Raw genomic sequence first — 19918 nt, forward strand, 5'->3', positions numbered from 1 at the left:
AGAACAGGGCTGGGCAACTTGTCTTCAGAGTTATTTGATGCAGTGGCTGTCATAGCACTGAAACTCCCTCCAGCCATCTCCCTAAGAAGATAAAGTTTCAAGGACTTACTTTTATTGAACTATGTTTGAAATAGGAACAGCAAAACTTTCCAATGGGGTGTTTCCATTGTTGAGCAAGTTGCCCATCCCTGATTTAGGTATCACTATGTAGGGATGGGATTCTATCACATACTGGCAAATTCAGGTTGCACAATTAAAGCTGGTGGGTGCTCTTGTGCAAGAAACCCCTAAATCAGGATTATTATTATTTAATTATTTATTTATTTATTTTTCCATATGAAAAGTGATGGGGGAAATGTACTGGAACATGTGGGGTAAAAATTGCTTGATGCAACATTGTGCTACAAATCTCAGCCAAATCAGAATGAGTTCTTAATAACTAGCCAATGTAGTCTAACCTGTCCACAAATGTTAAGGAATCTGTAGTTAAAACTCACTTCAGATTGGTAGATAACATGTAGTGTAGTGTATATGAATGGAAGCTGAAATTTATCACTGGAGGGTTTTTTGTTTTTGTATTTATTTACTGTATCTAGGTGCCACACCTGTGGATTTTTTTAGCTGAGTAATAATTAGTGTGGGAACAGCTGTGGGAGTGAAAAATCACACAGACCACCCAGGGAAAGATAAATTAATGTTTGCTGTTGAGTATTTTTAACCAGTTCAAAGTAAGTGTTTGGCAACTGGAAAACTGCTGCTGAGAGAAGCTGGAGCTTTTCTTTTTTAACCCCCACAGTTTATCATGCAAGAAGCAAAAGTGCTGTGTTACAATAAAGGCATTTGAGCCAAAACTCACACTGCAGGCAGCAATTCAATATTTCCCCTGTTATTATTATTATTTGTCATTTCTATTTACATGTTTCGTATACCACCCAATAACCGATATTGGTTAAGCTGTGCAGTTAACGGTAAGATTAAAACCATAGAAAGTGAATCACCAAACACAATATAAAGCTAAAGTACAGTAATATTTGCAAACCATTGGGAACAATTTCTCTGTTTTATATTGAAAGTTTGTTTACACATCTCCATGACGCCAATAATTTAAATACAAAAGCCTTATTACAGCTTCTGCGGTTTTATTTGTCCCACCCCTGCAAAGCACTAGTGTAATAACTAAGACAACAAAGCCTCATTTAAAATGCCCCTTCATCCTTCAACTCAGGAAAGCAAACCATATGTCTTGCCCCCAGTACATAGCTGAAATATCTTGGATAAAGATACTAGTCCACCTTACAACATTGTTGTAAGAATTGCTAGCACAGTGAGTGCTGGATGGAATGAGTTCTAGATGGAAGCTGAATATTGCAAGAGGGTTTTTGAGCTATTGGAAATGGGGCATTGGTAACTGGGTTTTTAAAAATCAGATTTATTTTGCAAAGGGAAAATCAGAATTGAAAGGGGGGAATATGGGCTATTATTTTGATGCCAGTGGTGTTCTATGGATACTGCAAACAAAAACTGAGCACCCATCCCATGTGGAAGCATCCAATATATGCGTAAAGTGCTGAGCTTTTGGGGGTGGGCATTTTAAAAATATTAAATATTACTGAAATTGTCATTTCTTGTGAAGATTACTGGTAGTTTTAGTCTGTAATGATGTTTCTTTGTCTTTCATCAGACTGTCACAGAAAAGCATAAAATGAATGTACCGGAAACAATGAATGAAGTTTTGGACATGTCCGATGATGAGGGTATGTATAATGGAGCTGCTTCTTATTTCTCAGCACAAATGTATGTTAAAACATTGTTGTTATTCAATCATTTTTGCGGGGAGGGGCAGGGGACTTAAAATTATAGCATTCAATTGTTTTGTTGAAATCGGGTATGTTTCCCACCCCAGCCGTTTATAATTGACCTAACGTTTTGTTCGCTTAAATTGTGCAGTTCGTAAAGCGAATGCCCCTGAAATTCTCAGTGATGGTGAATATATTTCAGATGTTGAAGAAGGTATTTCTTACTTTTTTTGTACTGCAGTGGGCTCTGCTCTTCAGCATTTCCATTTTCTATTCTAACTTGACAAATCAAAGCTGCATATACACTACCATTTTGCAGAGCTTTTGCATAGCTGGTGAAAACCCAACAACATAGACTGACCTCTTCCTGTCAGTAGTCTGTTTCTATTTGTGTTGTGTTTACTGTTCGCGTTTGCACAGCAGGCTAAGCTACATTTTAGCACAACATGGATCAACAGGAGCATTTAACAGTTGGCCTTCAACCTCCACTCTTCTCCTCCTCGAAAGCTTTTGCCCCCACTTTTAGTTTACGGTTTGTTGTGTCATCTGGTGCAACAAACTGTGGTTTGGTTTGATTGATTGATTCAACGTATTACATTTCTATGCCGCTTTTCATTCAAATGAATCCCAAAGCGGCTTACAAACAATAAATAACAATAACGTGACAGAACATAATAGAGCCAGGGCCCTTTTCCAGCTGGAATTCACCAGTTCCAGCACCTCTCAGGTGGGAGTCATTGCCATTATGAGAGAACAAGGGAGGCGTTCATGGTGCGTTCCAGTACCTCTTTTTCTAGAAAAATAGCACTGAATAGAACATCACAAATACAGCGTAAATCATATAAAAGAATGGTTGTGCATCAATACAGCATTTATAATCTATAAAACAATATTAACAACCTTAAAGTAGCAGCCATAAGATAAACTTAAACTATAAAGTTAAACTTATCTTAAACCATAAGATAAACTAAAAAAATTCCTTCCAGTAGCACCTTAGAAACCAACTAAGTTTTTTATTGGTATGAGCTTTCGTGTGCATGCACACTTTGGAAGGAATTTTTTTATTTTGTTTCAACTACGGCAGACCAACACGGCTACCTACCTGTAATAAGATAAACTGTTCAGTTCAGTGTTAGGGTCACATTACCTATGGGTAATTTCAAACAAGCTGATTTCAGATCTTTTCTTTCTTTCTTTCTCTCTGAAGCTGGCTTGTTGAAATGAACTGTAGTTAGTGTTAATTACAGTGCTTGGTTTAGATGATATGGAAACCTGGAGAAAAGTAAAAGCTTCTATGCTCCTTTCAAGTACACAGGAGGAGGAGTTAGGAGTACCTGAACCCAAGGCTCGCTACAGCTTGTGTATGTCACACTAAACCATGATTTAGAGGTGTGTACAAACACAACCACTTCTGAGTGTACGGAGATTATATCTTAAGCTTGAATTTAACACTTTTGTCACATGCTAGATGTAGGTGGGGCCAGTTCCTGGAGAGGGAAGAGTCCCTTTTCTGATATAACAATGGTTGGGAACACATTGACTGTTAGGATGCAAGGAACTGCCTTCAAAGATACAAGGAGCTACCTTCTAATACCATGTCAGAATATTGGTCTGCTTCATCTGTGATGGTTGTCTTTGGCCACAGCCATTCAGCGTGTCAAGCAGAATCTTTTCCCCAGACCCTCTTCCCAAGAACCTTTTTCCTGCCTCAGGAGGTGGTGGGTTCTACTTCAGTAGAGAACCTGAGCAGTCATCTGCCAGATTCTGTATGTAGATCCGGTATTGAACAGGGGCCCTCAAAGCCCCTGTTCTTTCCAAATCTGTAATTCCTCATGATTCTACCTAGAGATTTCAGCATTTGAATCTGGGACCTCCTGCATTCCAAACGTATGCTGTGCCAATGAGCCGTGGCAATTTTCTCCAGACAGATCACACTGTACTTGCTTCAGAGGGTGGATCCGAAAAGACAACTGCACTGTGATTGTAGGCTTCCTTAGTCAAAAGCCCTGATTGTACATGGTCATGTATATGCAGCTGACTTTGCTTTCACTAACTTTCCTTATTAATTCTGTAAGCAACAATTGGCTCCTTCATGCACATTATACTTTTCATGATTACTGCAATTACTGAGGATAACCCTCTGATTTTGTCCGGATTTATTTCTTCACTTTTTAAATCAAATTGTCATTAATAACCTTCTTGGGGTACTCTCTTTTGCTACTGCTGCTTTTTATTTTTTTTTAAAAAAGTTTGCATATTATAATGTGAAACAAACTGATGAGTGTGGTAGATATGAAAGTATTGCAGAAGAAGGAAAAATACAAATGTCTGTCAGCAGGGGCTATATGGGAATATAGATTTGGTGCCTGCTGTCAACAATACGGCAGGTTCTGGAAATACAGGTTTAAAAGGCTGATGATATATGGCCCGAAACAAAAGAGCTTTCATTGCTGCTTTTAAAGGGGGAGGTAGTGTATTGATGTATATTGTTACAAACATATCTCTCTCTTATAAAAAGATGTCCTTCTCTATGTCCTGCTTTGTAATTAGCAATGGACCAGAGGTGCTTGGTAAATTGATAATTTCACTGCTGTTTATTTACATCCTTGTAATGTACTTTGAGTCACATATACTTGCATGGTGGAAGAAGCAGGTTGATTTGGGGTTTTGGAGTGATGGATGGATACTGCTTAGGGACTAGTAATTACCTGCCCATGTTCTTGCTTTCACCCTCCTACAATATCTTCTCAGTCTGAAGATTTTTAAATAAGACTGTTATAAAGATTCGGCTTCTGCTGTTCTCCTCTCCAAAGGAAGCATACCATGCAAAGTCTTGCCTGAGCTTCCAACCGCTTGAGGAAGGTGGAAGGCAAAATAGTGTTTTCATTACATTTTATTAGGTGCCTTGAATGTGATGCTTTGTGAAGCTTAGCATTGTTTATATATTCCAATACATTACGTAGCAAATGCCTGAGCTCCGAGTAATTATTACACTGATGGTGTTTGCTACTGCACAGTGTTGAGGCACACAACTTAAAAGCCCACACATTGCCCACATTCTAAGGAACTAATGTCCTAATTTCAATGTACTAAACAACTGTGGAGCAGCAGCAACCATTGCTGCCTTCCTGCTGCTCTCTCTGGTGGGCAATAAGGATTAGGACCCCTTCAGTGGGGTCCCCTTCAAGAATGCTACACACACACACCCAACGTAGCAATGCTTACGTATCTGCCTCAAAGAGACCTAGGACTGCAACTAAATCAGGGAAATAACGATCCTTCTTTACAGGTAGCATTTTTAATATCCAGCATGTTTTAGATGTGTTGCATTCCTCAGTACAACTCCATGAAAGGATAGATAATGTCAAGAGAAGAGAGAATGGTTGACAGGTGGCTTGCTGAAGTTGTTCTGTGTTGCTGCAGAAATATCAGTCACTGGTTTCTGCTGCTGCATTTCCACAGGTGATGGTGGAGTTGAGTGGTGGGACAGGATGTTATTGTGAGAGTCCCCATAGTTTTCCCTACTGGGGCAGAAACCCAAAACCCTGTGTCTGCAGACATATCATTGCAGATGTGCTGGAGACAAAGGTAGAGAAGATCTTATACATTTGCCATTGGTTCTTATGGGTTGTTAGGAAATCCACTAGGTGTCCTATGGCGACTTTCCTACTTAATAAGTTGATCCATGAAATTCCACAATCTTAGAAAATGTCCTGTGGAATTTGCTTGTTTCTCCTCTTGTATCAAGGGGATCATATGAGGAACACAGCCGCATGACCAATGGCCCTAATATATTGCACTGCACACTACACTGTATTGCCACACAAGCCAACTTAAAATCTTAAGCACATGTGTTCAGAGGCAAGAGGCAATGATCTTCTTAAAATGGCTTATCTTTTACCCTTATCCTCTGTCAGAAGTCAACAATCAGGAGTTTGGGGTGAAGGTTCTGCTAAGGAATGGATGTATACATTGCTGTTTTCTGATCTGCAGTTTTTCCTGAGCCATCTTCCTCATTCCCTTACTTGTCCCAGTCCCATCCCAATACTCCTTTATCAGTACAGTGGTACCTTGGTTTAAGAACAGCTTAGTTTATGAACAACTTGGATTAAGAATGCTGCAAACCTGGAAGTAGGTGTTTTGGTTTTTGAACTTTGCCTTGGAATAAGAACATGTTTTGCTTCCTGTTGAGTGTGTTCCATTTGTAAATTGAGTCACCCGTTGCTATGGGAAAGCACACCTTGGTTTAAGAACGCTTTGGTATAAGAACAGACTTCCAGAACGGATTAAGTTTGTGAACCAAGGTACCACTGTACCTGCCTTTCAACAAGCTTTGTGTACTCATATACGTTGTAAACCACCTAGACAATGGACACCATTAGGTGGTCATATCATATATGATTCTGCCTATGCATCTCAGACCAATTCTCCAGTTCTACATGCTCAGTGATAGTTGCGATATAGAACTAAATGGGCTCATGCAGTGAGTTCACATAGCATCCACAGGCACAAATCCCTTTGCTTAAAAAAACGTGTGGCTGCGTGAGTGTTTCACCCAGTGTTGATTATGAGGTATACAAATAAAGCAGCTACAACAAATGCACTCAAAAATACACAGCTTTTAGACAATGTTATTTGAATATATCCAAAATAGATGACATCACGGGAAACCGCTACCTCAGGAGAGCGGGGAAAATTATTAGGGACGACTCACACCCTGGCCAGCACTTCTTTAGTCTCCTACCTTCGAGCAGGAGATACAGAAGTATAGTCAGCCACACCAACAGGTTAAAGAACAGTTTTTATCCGTGGGCTGTTGGGCTGCTGAATGGGGAAAAAATAGTGGTGTAATTGACTTCCGACAAGCACACGGAGTGCGAACAAGACTGAGTGTAGGGGGGGGGCTAGTTTAATTTCACTGCACACAGGTGGTGTAGTAACAATAAAGGTTTATTATTATTAGAATCTTGAGAACACAAGAAGAGTCTGCTGAATTGGGTCAATGGCCCATCTAGTCCCTCATGTTATCGCAGCGACAAGCCAGGCGCCTGTGGGAAGCACACAAGCAGGACACAATTCCTAGCAACTGTGATTCCTAGCAACTGGTATTCAGAGGCATACTGCCTCGAGTCTGGCAGTGGAGGTAGGGCATAGCTTTCATTGCTAGTAGCTGTGGATGTCCACCATGAACCTTGTCCCCCACTTCTTCCACAGATGAAATGTGAAATGACATCCACGCTCAGGAGTTCATGTAATTCCTTCGGTTTTGGTAGTGTGTGTGCTGGCGTTCAGAAGACATAGTCATTCTTGGTTGTAGCCAACCAAGTCTCCCCATTAGCACAATGACTTCCGCTTGTGCAGTGGAATTTGCCTTCCCTCTCTCCCTGCTACATGCACCCCAGATCTGTTGGGGAAGGGGTGTTCCCCTAATCCTCTGGAGCAGATTTGGGGTTGGGGAATAAAAAAAGGGAGGAGCAAGCAGGAGCACTTGTGCTAATGGGACAGTTTCATTGGACACAACCCACTGCTAGTGCATTCACAAACAACATGCTCCACACACTACCAAAACAGAAAAGCCCCTGTGGTAAATATTAGGAGATATCCCATCTCCTTCCCCAAGCATTTAACACTTCATCAGGTTCATACTAACAGCTGAACTGCAAACAGGAGGTGAAACTTCTTCACATTTAGGAAACAGGAAACAATTTACAGATTAATCCCTTAAGCAGACTGGTTTGTTTACTTGTTTAATTCCAGTCAATCATCCTTCCTTTCTGCATTCAGATCCAACCATGTTAAGAAAAGACCTTTGTTTTAAATAAGCCTCAGGATCTTTAACAGGTTCTTTTTTCTTTCTTTTTTTTGCCAAGTATTGCAACAGTATTTAGCAAAGCTTTTCATAGCCCAAAATGTCCCACATTTGTTAACTGTCCGGTAGGTTGAAGCAAGAAACACAGTGGGTGTGCACAAGTATACAGGTGTGTACTTAATTTTAGGTTGCAACTTGTCCAGGTGTCATTATTCAAAGTATTTGAATAATTTCAGAGTAGCTCTGTTGAAATTAATGAGCCTAACTCGGTCATATTCATTAATTTCATTGGATCTCCCCTGAATTACTTGAATACCACGCAGTGGCTGATTTGTGTTTTTTCTCTGTCCTTCCTCACTTTTGAGTCTCATGCAGAGGGAGGAAATGTGCAAATCTCTGCCATGAAAATGCAGCTTCTGTGCCTTGCGTTGGAGAAACCCCAACACACCCACACCCACACTGAAAGTGTGGAGAGAGGAGCATGTGAAGCAGACCTGTGGGATCACAGCCCAATTCTTCCCTTTCTATTTTTAACTCTGCTCTGGGCAGCATAATTTTGTGTTTCCAGGTGGGGTGGGGGGCACACAAATGAGCATTGCCCTAATTGTGTTTTCTTCCCTTCCTTGGCTCCTCCAGTTCTGTTCCACGAGTACTTGCAGAAGAGGAGAAAAGGGATTAGAACACATAATTCCTGCTGCACCAGCACAGAAGCAGAGAGCAGCATCTTGTTCATTTCTCATTATTCTTCTGTGTGGAGCAGTGAGCTGCATGGGCGCAGCCAAGAGGGGCAGAGAGGGGCAGTTGTCCCCCCTAACTCAATAAAAATCAATAAAAATACACAGCAAACTGAGGTTCTGCCTCCCCCAACAAAAGGCCTGCCCCCCCAACCCAAAATCCTGGCTATGCCCATGGTGAGCCCATGGGGAGATGTGTTCAGGGAGGACTGAGCTCCCATACTTTGAAAACAGCCCAATGTAATTGCTAATATTGACTTTGCTTTCTACAGATTCTTTAACCTCATTTCTGTGCTCATTTCTTCCCGCTGAACAAGGGGGTTGGAGGCACTCCAGGTATACAAGGCTGAGGCCATCTAGCGCAAGCAAGACCCCTCCCTTTTCCCCTCCTCACAACAATCCAGTGAAGTAGGTCAGCTAAGAGATAGCAGCTAGTTCCAGCACATCTCTCTTGAGCTCATTGGCTGAGCTTCGTGAGGTTTGAAGAGCCAATAAGATGTATTGCATTTTCAAATGAACTTCATTCAGCATCCCATCTAGATTCCAGACGTCCCAGATGTTTCGTGTAACACTTCATGGGGAAAGAATTTAAGTATTGCATTTGTTAGCGAGGTGCACTATGCAATTCCTTGGCTGAACCTGCCATGCCACCACGGCACACCTTCCGGAGGCTTCCGTCCCGCTGACAGATTGGTGTTCTCTCCCTTTTTATTGCTGCGTGAAATGGGAAAGGTGCCGGTGTTAATGATTGACGAGGACCAGCCCTAGTAACCGGCCTCCTGTCTCGCCAGAAACGCAACTCTTGTGCGCGCGCAGAGTTGGGGGTGGGTGGGGTGTGTTGCCTCTCTTACAACCTCCGTTGGCAGTCGGGGTGTAAACACATAGTCGTCTTTGTTGCTCAAGTTGGAGAGTCACCGGACTCCTGGTTTCAGGAGTCAAAAGCGACCCTTTCCATTCTCCCTACCTGAAGACAGCTGGAAAGAAATGCTGCTGGGTTCGTTTCCTCCGAGCCTAAAGCTCAGATCCGCCTCCACCTCCTCTTCCTTAAGCTGCTTTCCTCTCTCGTCCCTGTCTTAACAGCAAAGTTATTTACTAACACAGTTTTAGCAAAGCACCGTCCTCCTCCTTCCCTTCCACATAATGTGCTTTTGCCTGATTTCTGGCTGCCCCAGCGCCTGCATGTTTAACCGAGACCGGTTAGTATCAAATTACAGGGAGTGGGGGGGGGGGAGAGAACCTGACACCCAAACTGCGCGCTTATTTACATACAAATAACTCAAGCGCTTGTCTGTATGTCACCATTCAGTCATCTTGTTAGACTAGGCTTGCCAGAGGAGTTTTCAATCCTATCGGAAGACACTGTAGATTGCGTGGTGTATGTTTCTTTTTAAGGAGATCTTTACCTCCAACAGCAGCTGTCAATTCCTGCGGCTTTAAACTTTTGTTTCGTTGCACACTTGGAAGAAAATTCGGGTGGTTTTTGTTTTTTTGTGGGTTTTTTTGCGAGGTTCGAGAGGACAAAGGCGCACATTTCGTAAAATGCAGGCGCTGGAAGAGATCAAGATGTTAAGAAGAGCCCAGCTGGTGTGTGGAAAGTGAATATGACCCACAGAGATTAGGCTCTTATACTGGTTTGGAGATTAACTATAAATCGCTGCTTAAGGACTAATAGGACTAATAGGAATTCTTGGAAACATCAAGAGGCAGGCAGGAAAAAAAAGTTTTATAGACCAGGCGGGTGAAAATGGCTTTCCAAAACAGTAAGACTTTTCTACCTTAGTATTTACTGCTGTGTTCATTCCCCCCACACCCCCACCCCGATTTTGTGTACTCTTGTGAAAATATCTTGACAAGACTTCTAAGCTTTTACAAAACTGTTTCTTAAAATAATTGCTCTGTTGCCAGGTTGCAGGGAGAAAGTCGATCTGTTATTTGGTCAATTGCAAGGCAGCAGAGAGCTTGAAGGGAGTATTTTTAGAACTGATTTGTGGCTTTAAAGTGGGGCCTCGGTTGTGGTTTGCTTTTTAACATTACCCCCCCCCCCCGGCCAAGGGAATAGTTAACCTAAACTCTGCATAATCATTGGGGGGGGTGCACAGATACTGCTTCAGGAATGCTCTGTGAAATGCTTTTTTCAGTTGTGCAACTTTAAGGAAATACAAATATTTATCCAAAGGGAGGACAAGGGATAATTTTTTGCATTTAGAATTGAGCTGTTGTACTGTAAATTGAAAAGGGAGTTGGAAAGGGAACCCGCAAACCTCAAGGGGCAGTTTTATAATATATTTCCCACTATTGGAATGTAGGTCTGACAGTGACATAATGGGGTGAAGGTGAAGTTGGTGGGAGTGTGTTGCTGTTACTTAACCCTCCCATTGCTGCACTGCTTTACTTTTGAATTCAAGGGCCAGCTTTTGTTACCTGTAGTATTGTGATAAAAGAAGTTTTATCAAAACAACAAGGGGAGTTGCTGTTAAATACTACTGATGCTTTACTTATACGAGTACAGAGTTGTCAAAGTAGCTCTTATCTAAGCTTGTGTTAACGCAGCACATGTTTTATTATTGATTCAAGAATTATACAGGTTGTATATTTTCATTTTTTGAGTTAAACTATTGAAGGGATTACTATGCCCCTATACCCATGATAAAACACATGTGGGATGTGAAATGGTTACATCTAAACCTAGAGGACTCAGTTTACAAGGAAGAACTGTGGAATATTAACATATAATGTTTTCATATTTTCCAGACACTGTCTATTAGGTTTTCCCCTCAAACTTTTAAAAACACACTCAGGCCCACATTTAAGCTTATATTGCCTCCAAGCTTCCCAATCCATCACCAGCCATCTCTTTGGCAAAAACTCAGAAATGTCACACTCTGCTCTCTGTATGCCACTGGCTTCTTTACATGAAGGTTTAATAGACTGGGGGCGTTGCACTGGAAGAGGGAACTAGTAGAGTTCATACACACATCCCCTGCACCTGTTGAAGGAAGTTGTGGAGGCAGCTGTGGCTCTGACTGGGCAAATCCTGCTGGTGCACATCACTGCTCCATCGCCTAAAGTCTGCACGTTCAGATTTCACTAGAAAGAATTATACTTGCCTTCTGAAACACCATGCACTGCTCCTTCATGTGAGGAGAAACCTTGTATACATTGGTGTGTGAGTAGAATTCCTTCTGATGTAGTTTGAATGCACAGAGTGTAACAGCACCACATAGACAGCACCCCCACCACTTTTCTTGGAAGCAGGAAATGCCCATGTATTCCTTATCTCTTTGTAGGCACTATGGCCCTCCAGCTGTTGTTGGGCTACAGGTCCCATCGTCCCTGACCATTGGCTATGCTGGCTAGGATTGATGGGTTTCAGCAACATCTAGAGGTCCACAGGTTTCTCAGCCACATTCTGTGGTTAGCACAGCAAAGCAGTGATTGCAAAATTGGACCTCCACAGCTGGAAGGAAAGTGACTTTGGCTCTGCATGTTGCAAGATCATCTCCTTCCCAGAAATTCTGTGGCATGGAGACCATCTGAAATTTATCTTACTGGGAAAGGTGTTCTCTTAATTCATCCTTAATAAGAGATGTGTTTGTAGTCATGTGATGCTTTTATTGCTTGTTATATTTACATTTTATACATGGATCCCTCTCCCCCACTATTTTAAAATATGAAGTCTTTCTTAAACCCCTTAAGCCTTGACTTACCTGTACCTCCACAGGTTAAATTCAAGTTGAATATTGCATTTCCTAATCCTGAACTGAAAATTCTGTTGGCTGTTCTGAAACAAGTGCCAATTCTCCCAATGTTTTTAAATCATCCATGCTGTTTTTGCAAGAAGGACTTTCATACGCCAAGTAAGACTAGGGCGCAGTACCATTAATCTCTTAAACATGGTTACACATAGGAGTGGGCTGGTGAGAAGGCACATGAACTCCCTCCACGCACAGGCTTTAGCCGTGTTGGTATTGAGCACAACCAGGATCTGAATCTGGTTTCAGAACCCTGGTTAATGGAGAACTCTGGTTAACCTTAGTTATGCTTAAAGGCAATGCTGATATGCTTTAAAGCTTGTGAGGAGAAGGGGGAGGGTGGGAGGAACAAGCAGGTGGTCTCACACCTTGCTCCCTTAGCCATGGTTAAAGATGGGCTGCACTGTGCTGTGGTCTTTATACAGTCTAGAGACCACAACCCCCATAATATAGTGCTAATGGGAGCACAGCAGGCATGTGTTAAGAGACATATACCCTTTTAAATACTGAATGAAATTAAACATCACTGGAATTCCCTGAAATTTAGTTGATGGGTCAAATTCAGGAACTGGAACCGCAAAGTGGGAGCATTTGAATAGCCACAGGTTTGGTCTTTGGCTTCTTTCCCATTACATTCCCATCTGTCTAATACAGATTGTGTGTCTACTGGGCGGGCAATATTTCTGTCTTAGTCAGGGCTTTGCAAGCTGCTGACAACAGATAAATGGCCAATTGTCAGAATAGTCAAGTTGTAGCAGCAGACCTGGGCCAGAATCTGCCCCACCCTTATCTTTACAGTAATGAAGACCACCCCACCCCACCCTACCCCCACATAATTCAGCTATAAAGCTAATAAAAGTATCAATGTGAGTAGCAAATGAATGTTTTTGAACCAAAAGGGTGAAATGTGCAGCTTTTGTAGGTGGGTAGGGGAGGGATATATGAGAAGTTTTGTTCAAAAAGGCTTTAGATTAGGGATCAGCAACTGGATGTCATTAGGCTGAATCCAGCCCTTTGAGGGACTTCTTGCTTGTTTTGCCTTGGATGCCAACTTAGAAAGGTGAAAGAGTAATATAGAGGGAGTGGAATCTTTAGTAATGGGATGAGCCAGCGGGCCATTTCAGAGGGGTGGGGTTGTCACCTTAGTCCTCCCACGAAATCCGTTTTTTTGAGCACAGGGTGTTAACATGCTAAGGAATGCCTTTCATTCAAGTTACTTCTGTCTGTCTGAGGCTGTTAGAGTGATTGGACTAGCATCACACCTGATATAACCTGCTAAACTACTGGATTTACAGGGATAAATGTCATTCTTTGTGCTTATATATATATATTAACACCTTAAAGGGTTTTTCTTTCTCTCCTTTTTTTTTAAAAAAAAGTTGTGCAGATAACATATAGTTGGCATTTATAATACAGGGGATGCACTGAGTTCACTTTCTAGCAACCTTACTGAAGGACAGCAGGCATTTCCTTTGGCTGTGTGTAGCTTCTGATTTCAGCCTGCTTTTGTGCTGGCAGGTGAAGATGCAATGACAGGAGACACGGACAAGTATCTTGGGCCGCAGGATCTAAAAGAACTGGGAGATGATTCTCTGCCTGCAGAAGGATACATGGGCTTCAGCCTAGGAGCCCGATCTGCCAGGTATTCAGCATGTTCTTCACATATTCAATATAATATATACACCCATGCAGTGCATTTTATCACTGGAGAAATGAAGCAGAGTTCCATAATTTGGCTGCCTGATTACTCTGTCATTCAAACATGCATCTGTTATTTAGTTTCATGCTTCTCTCTGCCCTCTGCGCTGGCTTTGTTATGGCAATAGTTGAAAGCAGATTAATTCTTCATGTTTTCTTCTTCTTCTGGTATCTGCTCATGCTCTAGATATGTCAGAAGTGTTCCTTTGGAAACAGCTGGAAGCCTCTATCTATGAGCCAGACCATTTAGTCCACAATGAACATGTAGCCAAGAAGAGTGGGGGGGAGGCTTTTGTTCAATAATTTGAGTATAATACTTACTGACACTAATTTTCTTTCAAGAATGAAAATGACATAGATTCATGCCAGAAAAAAATGAAAGATGGTTGTTTGGCTAATCCAATTACTTCACTTTCCCAAAAGGTGCAGATGGAGAATAATAATAAAAAAGTTTAAATCTGTTTGCAATTGTTTGCATTGCTAATTGCTGTCTTAAATCCTTTGCAGTGTTTTGTTACCAAAGGAACAAGCAGTTTTCTTGCAAGGGAGTAAAATAGGTCACAGTTTTTTTCATGAGTGATTGCTATCTTTGCACTTCGAGACATTCAGTCATTCATATTATTGGGAATTTCTGGTTCAGATATCTGGCCTTGCCTAGCGTCTAAAACAAACAAGGCACCACAAGCAACTCAAGAGATTATTTTCATGGTTGTGGATTAGCAGCCTGTTTACTGACAGTTGAATTATTTTGAAGCTAATAATTAAACCTCACAAGCCTGAGCCCTGAGGACTTTTTCCTATAGCTTAATGATCTGTTGTAAAAAGTTCTTCCATTGTCTAACAGGGAGTGGCACCTCCCACAAGGTAAAACTTGGATGTTTGCATCTTTCAGTCTTGATTGTTGTGACTGCATTGAGTACAGAAGCATGCACCCTAATTTTGCATTGTATTCTCTTGCTTTGCCTATAAAACCTCTTTGGTCATTTAATCAACTTCTTTTTGAATTATATGTGAAGAATAGCCGTTAAACAGTACTATGTTGACTTTTAGTCATCTGTGTTTAGTTGCCCAAATAACATAGAATTCAGTTGATTAAGCTACCTACGTGTGTACTTATTCTGTGAACTGTATACTGTGGTTTTAACAAATAGACTCTTAGTAGTATTCTACTAAGTAGTACCTAGTGAATCAGTGACAGCTCCGCAGACCCACATATCGGTCAGATATTAATGGGATGTTAGCACATCATAGTAACTGTTTCCTAGAGATCGGAAATCCTGAGTGTACTTTGCTCATCTTTGACTCCTCGATAAAACCTTAAAAAGTCGCATACTTCTGATTTAACAGTACCATTATTTCTCACTATGTAGCTCATGTTTACATCTGCAATATATTACATGTGTGTTACACTCAGATGAAGCGAACTGATATCCAAACGCATCTATGCACTGCAGACCCCAGATTGACTTTACTAGGTTAGATGTGCTTAAGTGTGTTAAAGATTGGATATATTTTTTTAAAGAAACAAAACCAAAACATTCCATATCAAACAATGGCATTGAAATTCATTACTTTTTAGGGAACTTTCCACATCAGCTTAATCTGCCACAGAACCTCTGTACATCGCAGATGATTCCAGATCATGTTCTAGAATGCACGCTTCCTTGCATACCTGCCACCCCACATGAAGAAGTGTCTTACTCTGGAATAAAAACAAGCAAACCAACCACCCACCCCTGTCGCCATTGTGCATTGCAAAGGAACATACCAGGATGTGCAATTTGTCCACCTAGCCCATCTTTCTGCCCTAACAGGCAGTGACTTGCTAGCATCTCATGAAGAGGTCTTTCTTATTGCCAGCTGTTGTCTTTTAACTTAAGATGCCGAAGTTTCAACCTTGTGTCTTCCTGCATGCAAAGCTTGTGCTCTAATGCTGACCTACAGCATCTCCCAATAGTAAGGGGGAGGGTTGGGGAGGGGAATGTGTTCCACCAAAGCCTCTCAGCCATTGCTGATCTTCTTAATGAGGAAAAGAACTGGAGGGGACCTGGGATCCCCTAGAATACAGTTTGAAAGCCACTGCCACCCTTTAACTATAGCCAAACACCCGCGTAGATTTCTGAGTGTAACATAACAGAACAAACCACATTGAATGTCTTAAGTCATCCAGCCATGGCATTGTGCTTTTTCCACTGTCTGATTCTTTGCTTTCTATCTCTCCTTGTTTCCCCCTCCCTGTACATTTCTTTAAAAATAGTCCTAAGGTCAGGTAAGAAAGCATGGCACCCTTGTGACATTTCTCAGCTTTTGCCATTCATCATTTATTTATTTTTACTCAGCACTGTGATGTGATGTGACTTTTTCTGTTGTGTCCCATGTTAGATCATATTATTTTGGTTACTGCCAACGTAATATATGACCTGATTTCATTGAATACATGTTTTGAAGGGGGAGAAAAGATGATGGGGGAGGGAAAGATGAATGTTTTTAAAGACCCAGGGCCCAGGTTGAAGTTGGTGGAGCTGAGCACCAGGATAAACGTTCTAAATGCAATATATACTGGGGTGGAATCTTGGGGGGAAATTATTAAGAAGTGCAAAGTGCATGTCGTAAGTTGTTAAAGGTATATACTGTTGTTAAAAAAACAACCTAGTTTAAAAGCATTTTTGTTTTGCTGGATGCAATTATTTTCTTTGACATTTTTCTTTCTTTTCAGTTGCAATAGTAAGCATGTCTGAATGCTGGCATGTTTTCTAACATATGCTCCATGTAGCTTCCAGGGTTAATGTGCGTGACACATAGACTCAACATTTTCCTGGGTCTCAGTATATTCAAATTGTTTTCCTCTAAACTCCCAGAGAAGGAACAAAGGCAGGAAATGATCTAGATCAGTATTCATTTAGCAGATTTCAAGTGTTCAAAGTTCTTCCCGTACTTTATTTTAGTAATACTCAGAACAGCCTTGTAAATTAATCCAGTACCATTATCTCAATACTGCTGATGGGGACGCCCAAGGCTGAGAGAATGATGCCTTGACTAAAGCCATTTAGATCGTTTGTAACGAAGCATGAGAGACCAGTGCTAAATCCAGTGCATTTCTTCTGCGCTTTTTGTGTAATGTTTTTATGGCCAACCTAACTTACAGTGAGTCAGCCAGAAGAGGCAGCCACAAGCAAACTGTGGGGCTAGGATGAGCTTTCTTCTCTGCCACAAAATGAACTGTGCAGAATGCCCACCTCTCAAATAATAACCATTCATATAGAGTGTTGATTTCCTTTTTCTAGATCACCGTAGTTTGTGCACCATTGGAAACTGCTGTCATTTTTGTGGAGAATCAGTACAGACTGATCTCTGCATCTATAAGAAGTTTCTGTGCCTGTAATATAGCTCCTTGCTGGAGGGAGATTTAACAAGCCCAGCTTTTCTTATTACTGCATCCTTGCAGTGGTAGAACTCACAGGTTCCAGAGATATCCCAGGTGCATGGTGATCAAAAGCAAAGGAGCCCCTTCAGGCTAGGGGCTGTCAGTTCCTGAGATGGATTGGTTTTGTTCTAAGCTGTAATACACTTTAAAGGAGGCCAATTTAGGGATAAGATGAGCCTTCTACTCCGGATGTAAATTTTAGAGAGCAAAAGTCGCTGACAACAGTGGCAGCAGCACACTAGTGCAATCAGTACACTGGATTTATCTACCCTTTGATAATGAGGTCTCTTAATTAACAGAGGGGAGGGAAATAATGCATTTGTGTGAAAACTGGACTAGCTAGAAAAGTCAGAGGTCCTAGGCCATACCATCATAAATCCCTCATAGAAACCAGCAGCATTTTAGAAAGTCTCTGTTCATGCTAATCACACTTACTAGGGAGTCACATTGAACTCAGTCACACTTTGAGTAAACATGCTTTGGATTGCACTCCACATTTCCTGAATATATTTTTACTACATTTATCTAAAATCCAACTATATGTTATCCTGATTTTAAGTGAATCAGTGCAATCCCTTGTCTGTCTACTAATAAGAAATTCAACTGTGTTCAGTGGGGCTTACTTTCAGGTAATTGTGTTCAGGATTGCAGCCAATGGGTTGGATACCAATATTCCTTTATTATGACAAAAGTAGTGGCTGGAACTTTTTGGATCCAACACATTAGAGGAAAACCTCTTAAAAATCATGGTACAATTCCTAGCATACTTTAAAATTCTGCTTCATCAATCATATTCTGTTTTATTATCTTTCACTTGTTCCCTGGAAGTTGCATGCATTAATTTTTCTTTTGTTCATCTCATTGTCATCTTCATACTCTGTGGTAAATTGTAAATACAAGCAGCCTCCGCTCCTTCAGTTCGGATAGGTCCTACACTTTGAACAGAAGTTCTTTCGCCCGGGACAGCATGATGATCGAAGAACTCTTGGTGCCCTCAAAGGATCCGGTGAGGTTTTTTAATTGATTCTGTGGTTTAGAGCATTTTATAGAAATAAATAAATGTTTTACCATGCAGCTTAGCCTCTCCTGATAGAACATACATTATTTATGTTACAGTAGTGGGGTTCTGAAAGTTTTTTATTTATCAATTCTTTCGGTCAATCAAAGCTGAAATTTTAATCATAGAATCAAGCATCAATCGGTCAATCATACCAAGTAATCCATTGGAATTTACAGCCCTGGTAATGGTACTTTCTCTATCAATACTGATATTATTGCCCTGTGTTTCAGAACAGTAGAAAAGAATGTAGAATTAATGTGAAGTCACAAGAGCTTTTCTGAATTAATACAGAGTATGTGGTTTATTGGCAAAAGAAGATGGTTTCTTTTCAAAACCTGAAAACCATATATTGGGTATAATTGAATATGGTAGGGTTAGAGATAAATTTAACTTGAGAAACAGTGTCTGAACGCTATTTTTATATTGCTGAAATCTACAGGGCAAAATCAGTGTGGCTGCAATAAATTCGAGAATGGTTATTCAAGCTACATATAATTGCAGTTGTTTGCCAGTTTGGGAGAATTTCAATAAATAACAGTGTTTTCTTTCTCTGCTAAGTTAGTATTTTTAAAGGATGTTGGAGTTAGCTTTTGCTTTATATCACAAAAGACCACAAAGCAAGGATGACTGACATATTGGTAAATGTGTTTGATCTATCAGAGTAGGGCAGTATCTGGATTTTGCATGCAATACAATAAGATTATTTTACATTGAATAGCCAATTTCTCTTTGGGAGAAAGGCATGTCCAATAATAGACAAGGCTTCTTATTTGTGTTAAATTGCTTTACAATGGCCATCCAGGTAATTATCTTCTTCAAGATATACCACTGAGGTTATGTGTTCTTCTTAAACTGCTTTTCTTGGAACATTTTTCTTGTTACAAGAGACAAAAACTTAGGATAGAAGGCAACAACTGTCTCTGTCTGAGATGAGTCTGTAGGAGTGACACCTGCATGTAGCCAAAACCTGATTGTCTAACTAGCATTGTGATGTCACCACATCACCAGATGATCTCCAATTGGCTTGGATTATGTAGTTGCCTTTGTCCAGCCCCTAGTGCCAAGCATTACTGAAAAGACCAGAGAGCTGTCCAGTCGGTGCATGGGGGGAAGTATGTCAAAGATGCAGGGTGCCGCCCACCCCGAGAGTCACACCAAACTAGGAACTGAGAAGGATGTTGCTGCAGCAGTGGCTGGGATCTGGAGCACACAACAGTTCATGGTTCCTTCTTCTGAGTAGGGTGCAGTGATAGAACGCCACATGCTGTTGGGTAGGCATTTTCCAGCCTGAGCTTTAGTCTGGATCCATGACTGTTTTTGCTGCTGGTGTCTCAGGGGGGTGATTGGAGAGAGGTTTGGCATGAGAGGGGAGGGTGAACAGGCAGAATAGGTCACCCAATTTTGCAGACTCCCCCGGTGGCACATCTTCTAAGATGAACTCTGGGAAATGTACCTGTCCTCTTGGTCTCCATATGTGTTAGGTCTGGGGTGGGTCTCCTCTTCCTCTGATGGTAATGATTGCAAACATTCTTAACAATAGGGTTTGGGGAAACTATTTCGGTCTCCTACCCAAAGTCCAATTTACTTCCTTTTATAAACCTACCATTTACTGTTCTGGTGCAAATTTTACGACCTCCAGGTTTCT

The 19918-nt window shown here is 41.2% G+C and overlaps 2 protein-coding genes across 52 annotated transcripts in view; one reads left to right on the forward strand and one right to left on the reverse strand.

Moving 5' to 3' along the window:
- The window catches only part of ANK3 (ankyrin 3), a 336323-nt gene that overhangs the window by 254274 nt on the left and 62131 nt on the right, over positions 1–19918 (forward strand). For 27 of the 50 annotated variants that reach the window (XM_083614364.1, XM_083614400.1, XM_083614354.1 and 24 more), the window contains 4 exons: positions 1682–1754; positions 1948–2010; positions 13610–13733; positions 18117–18219. In XM_083614364.1, coding sequence (XP_083470490.1) covers positions 1682–1754; positions 1948–2010; positions 13610–13733; positions 18117–18219 — 363 coding nt within the window. Of the gene's footprint in view, positions 1–1681; positions 1755–1947; positions 2011–9189; positions 9334–9628; positions 10100–13609; positions 13734–16046; positions 16059–18116; positions 18220–19918 lie in introns of those variants that run through there. The other 23 variants (XM_083614373.1, XM_083614372.1, XM_083614378.1 and 20 more) reach the window with 11 other exon arrangements.
- Positions 1–19918, reverse strand: part of LOC310762873 (uncharacterized protein) — a 107102-nt gene that overhangs the window by 12722 nt on the left and 74462 nt on the right. The window lies entirely within an intron of this gene.

The sequence above is a fragment of the Podarcis filfolensis genome (assembly GCF_964270895.1).
Source record: "Podarcis filfolensis genome assembly, chromosome: 5".
NCBI lineage: Eukaryota > Metazoa > Chordata > Lepidosauria > Squamata > Lacertidae > Podarcis > Podarcis filfolensis.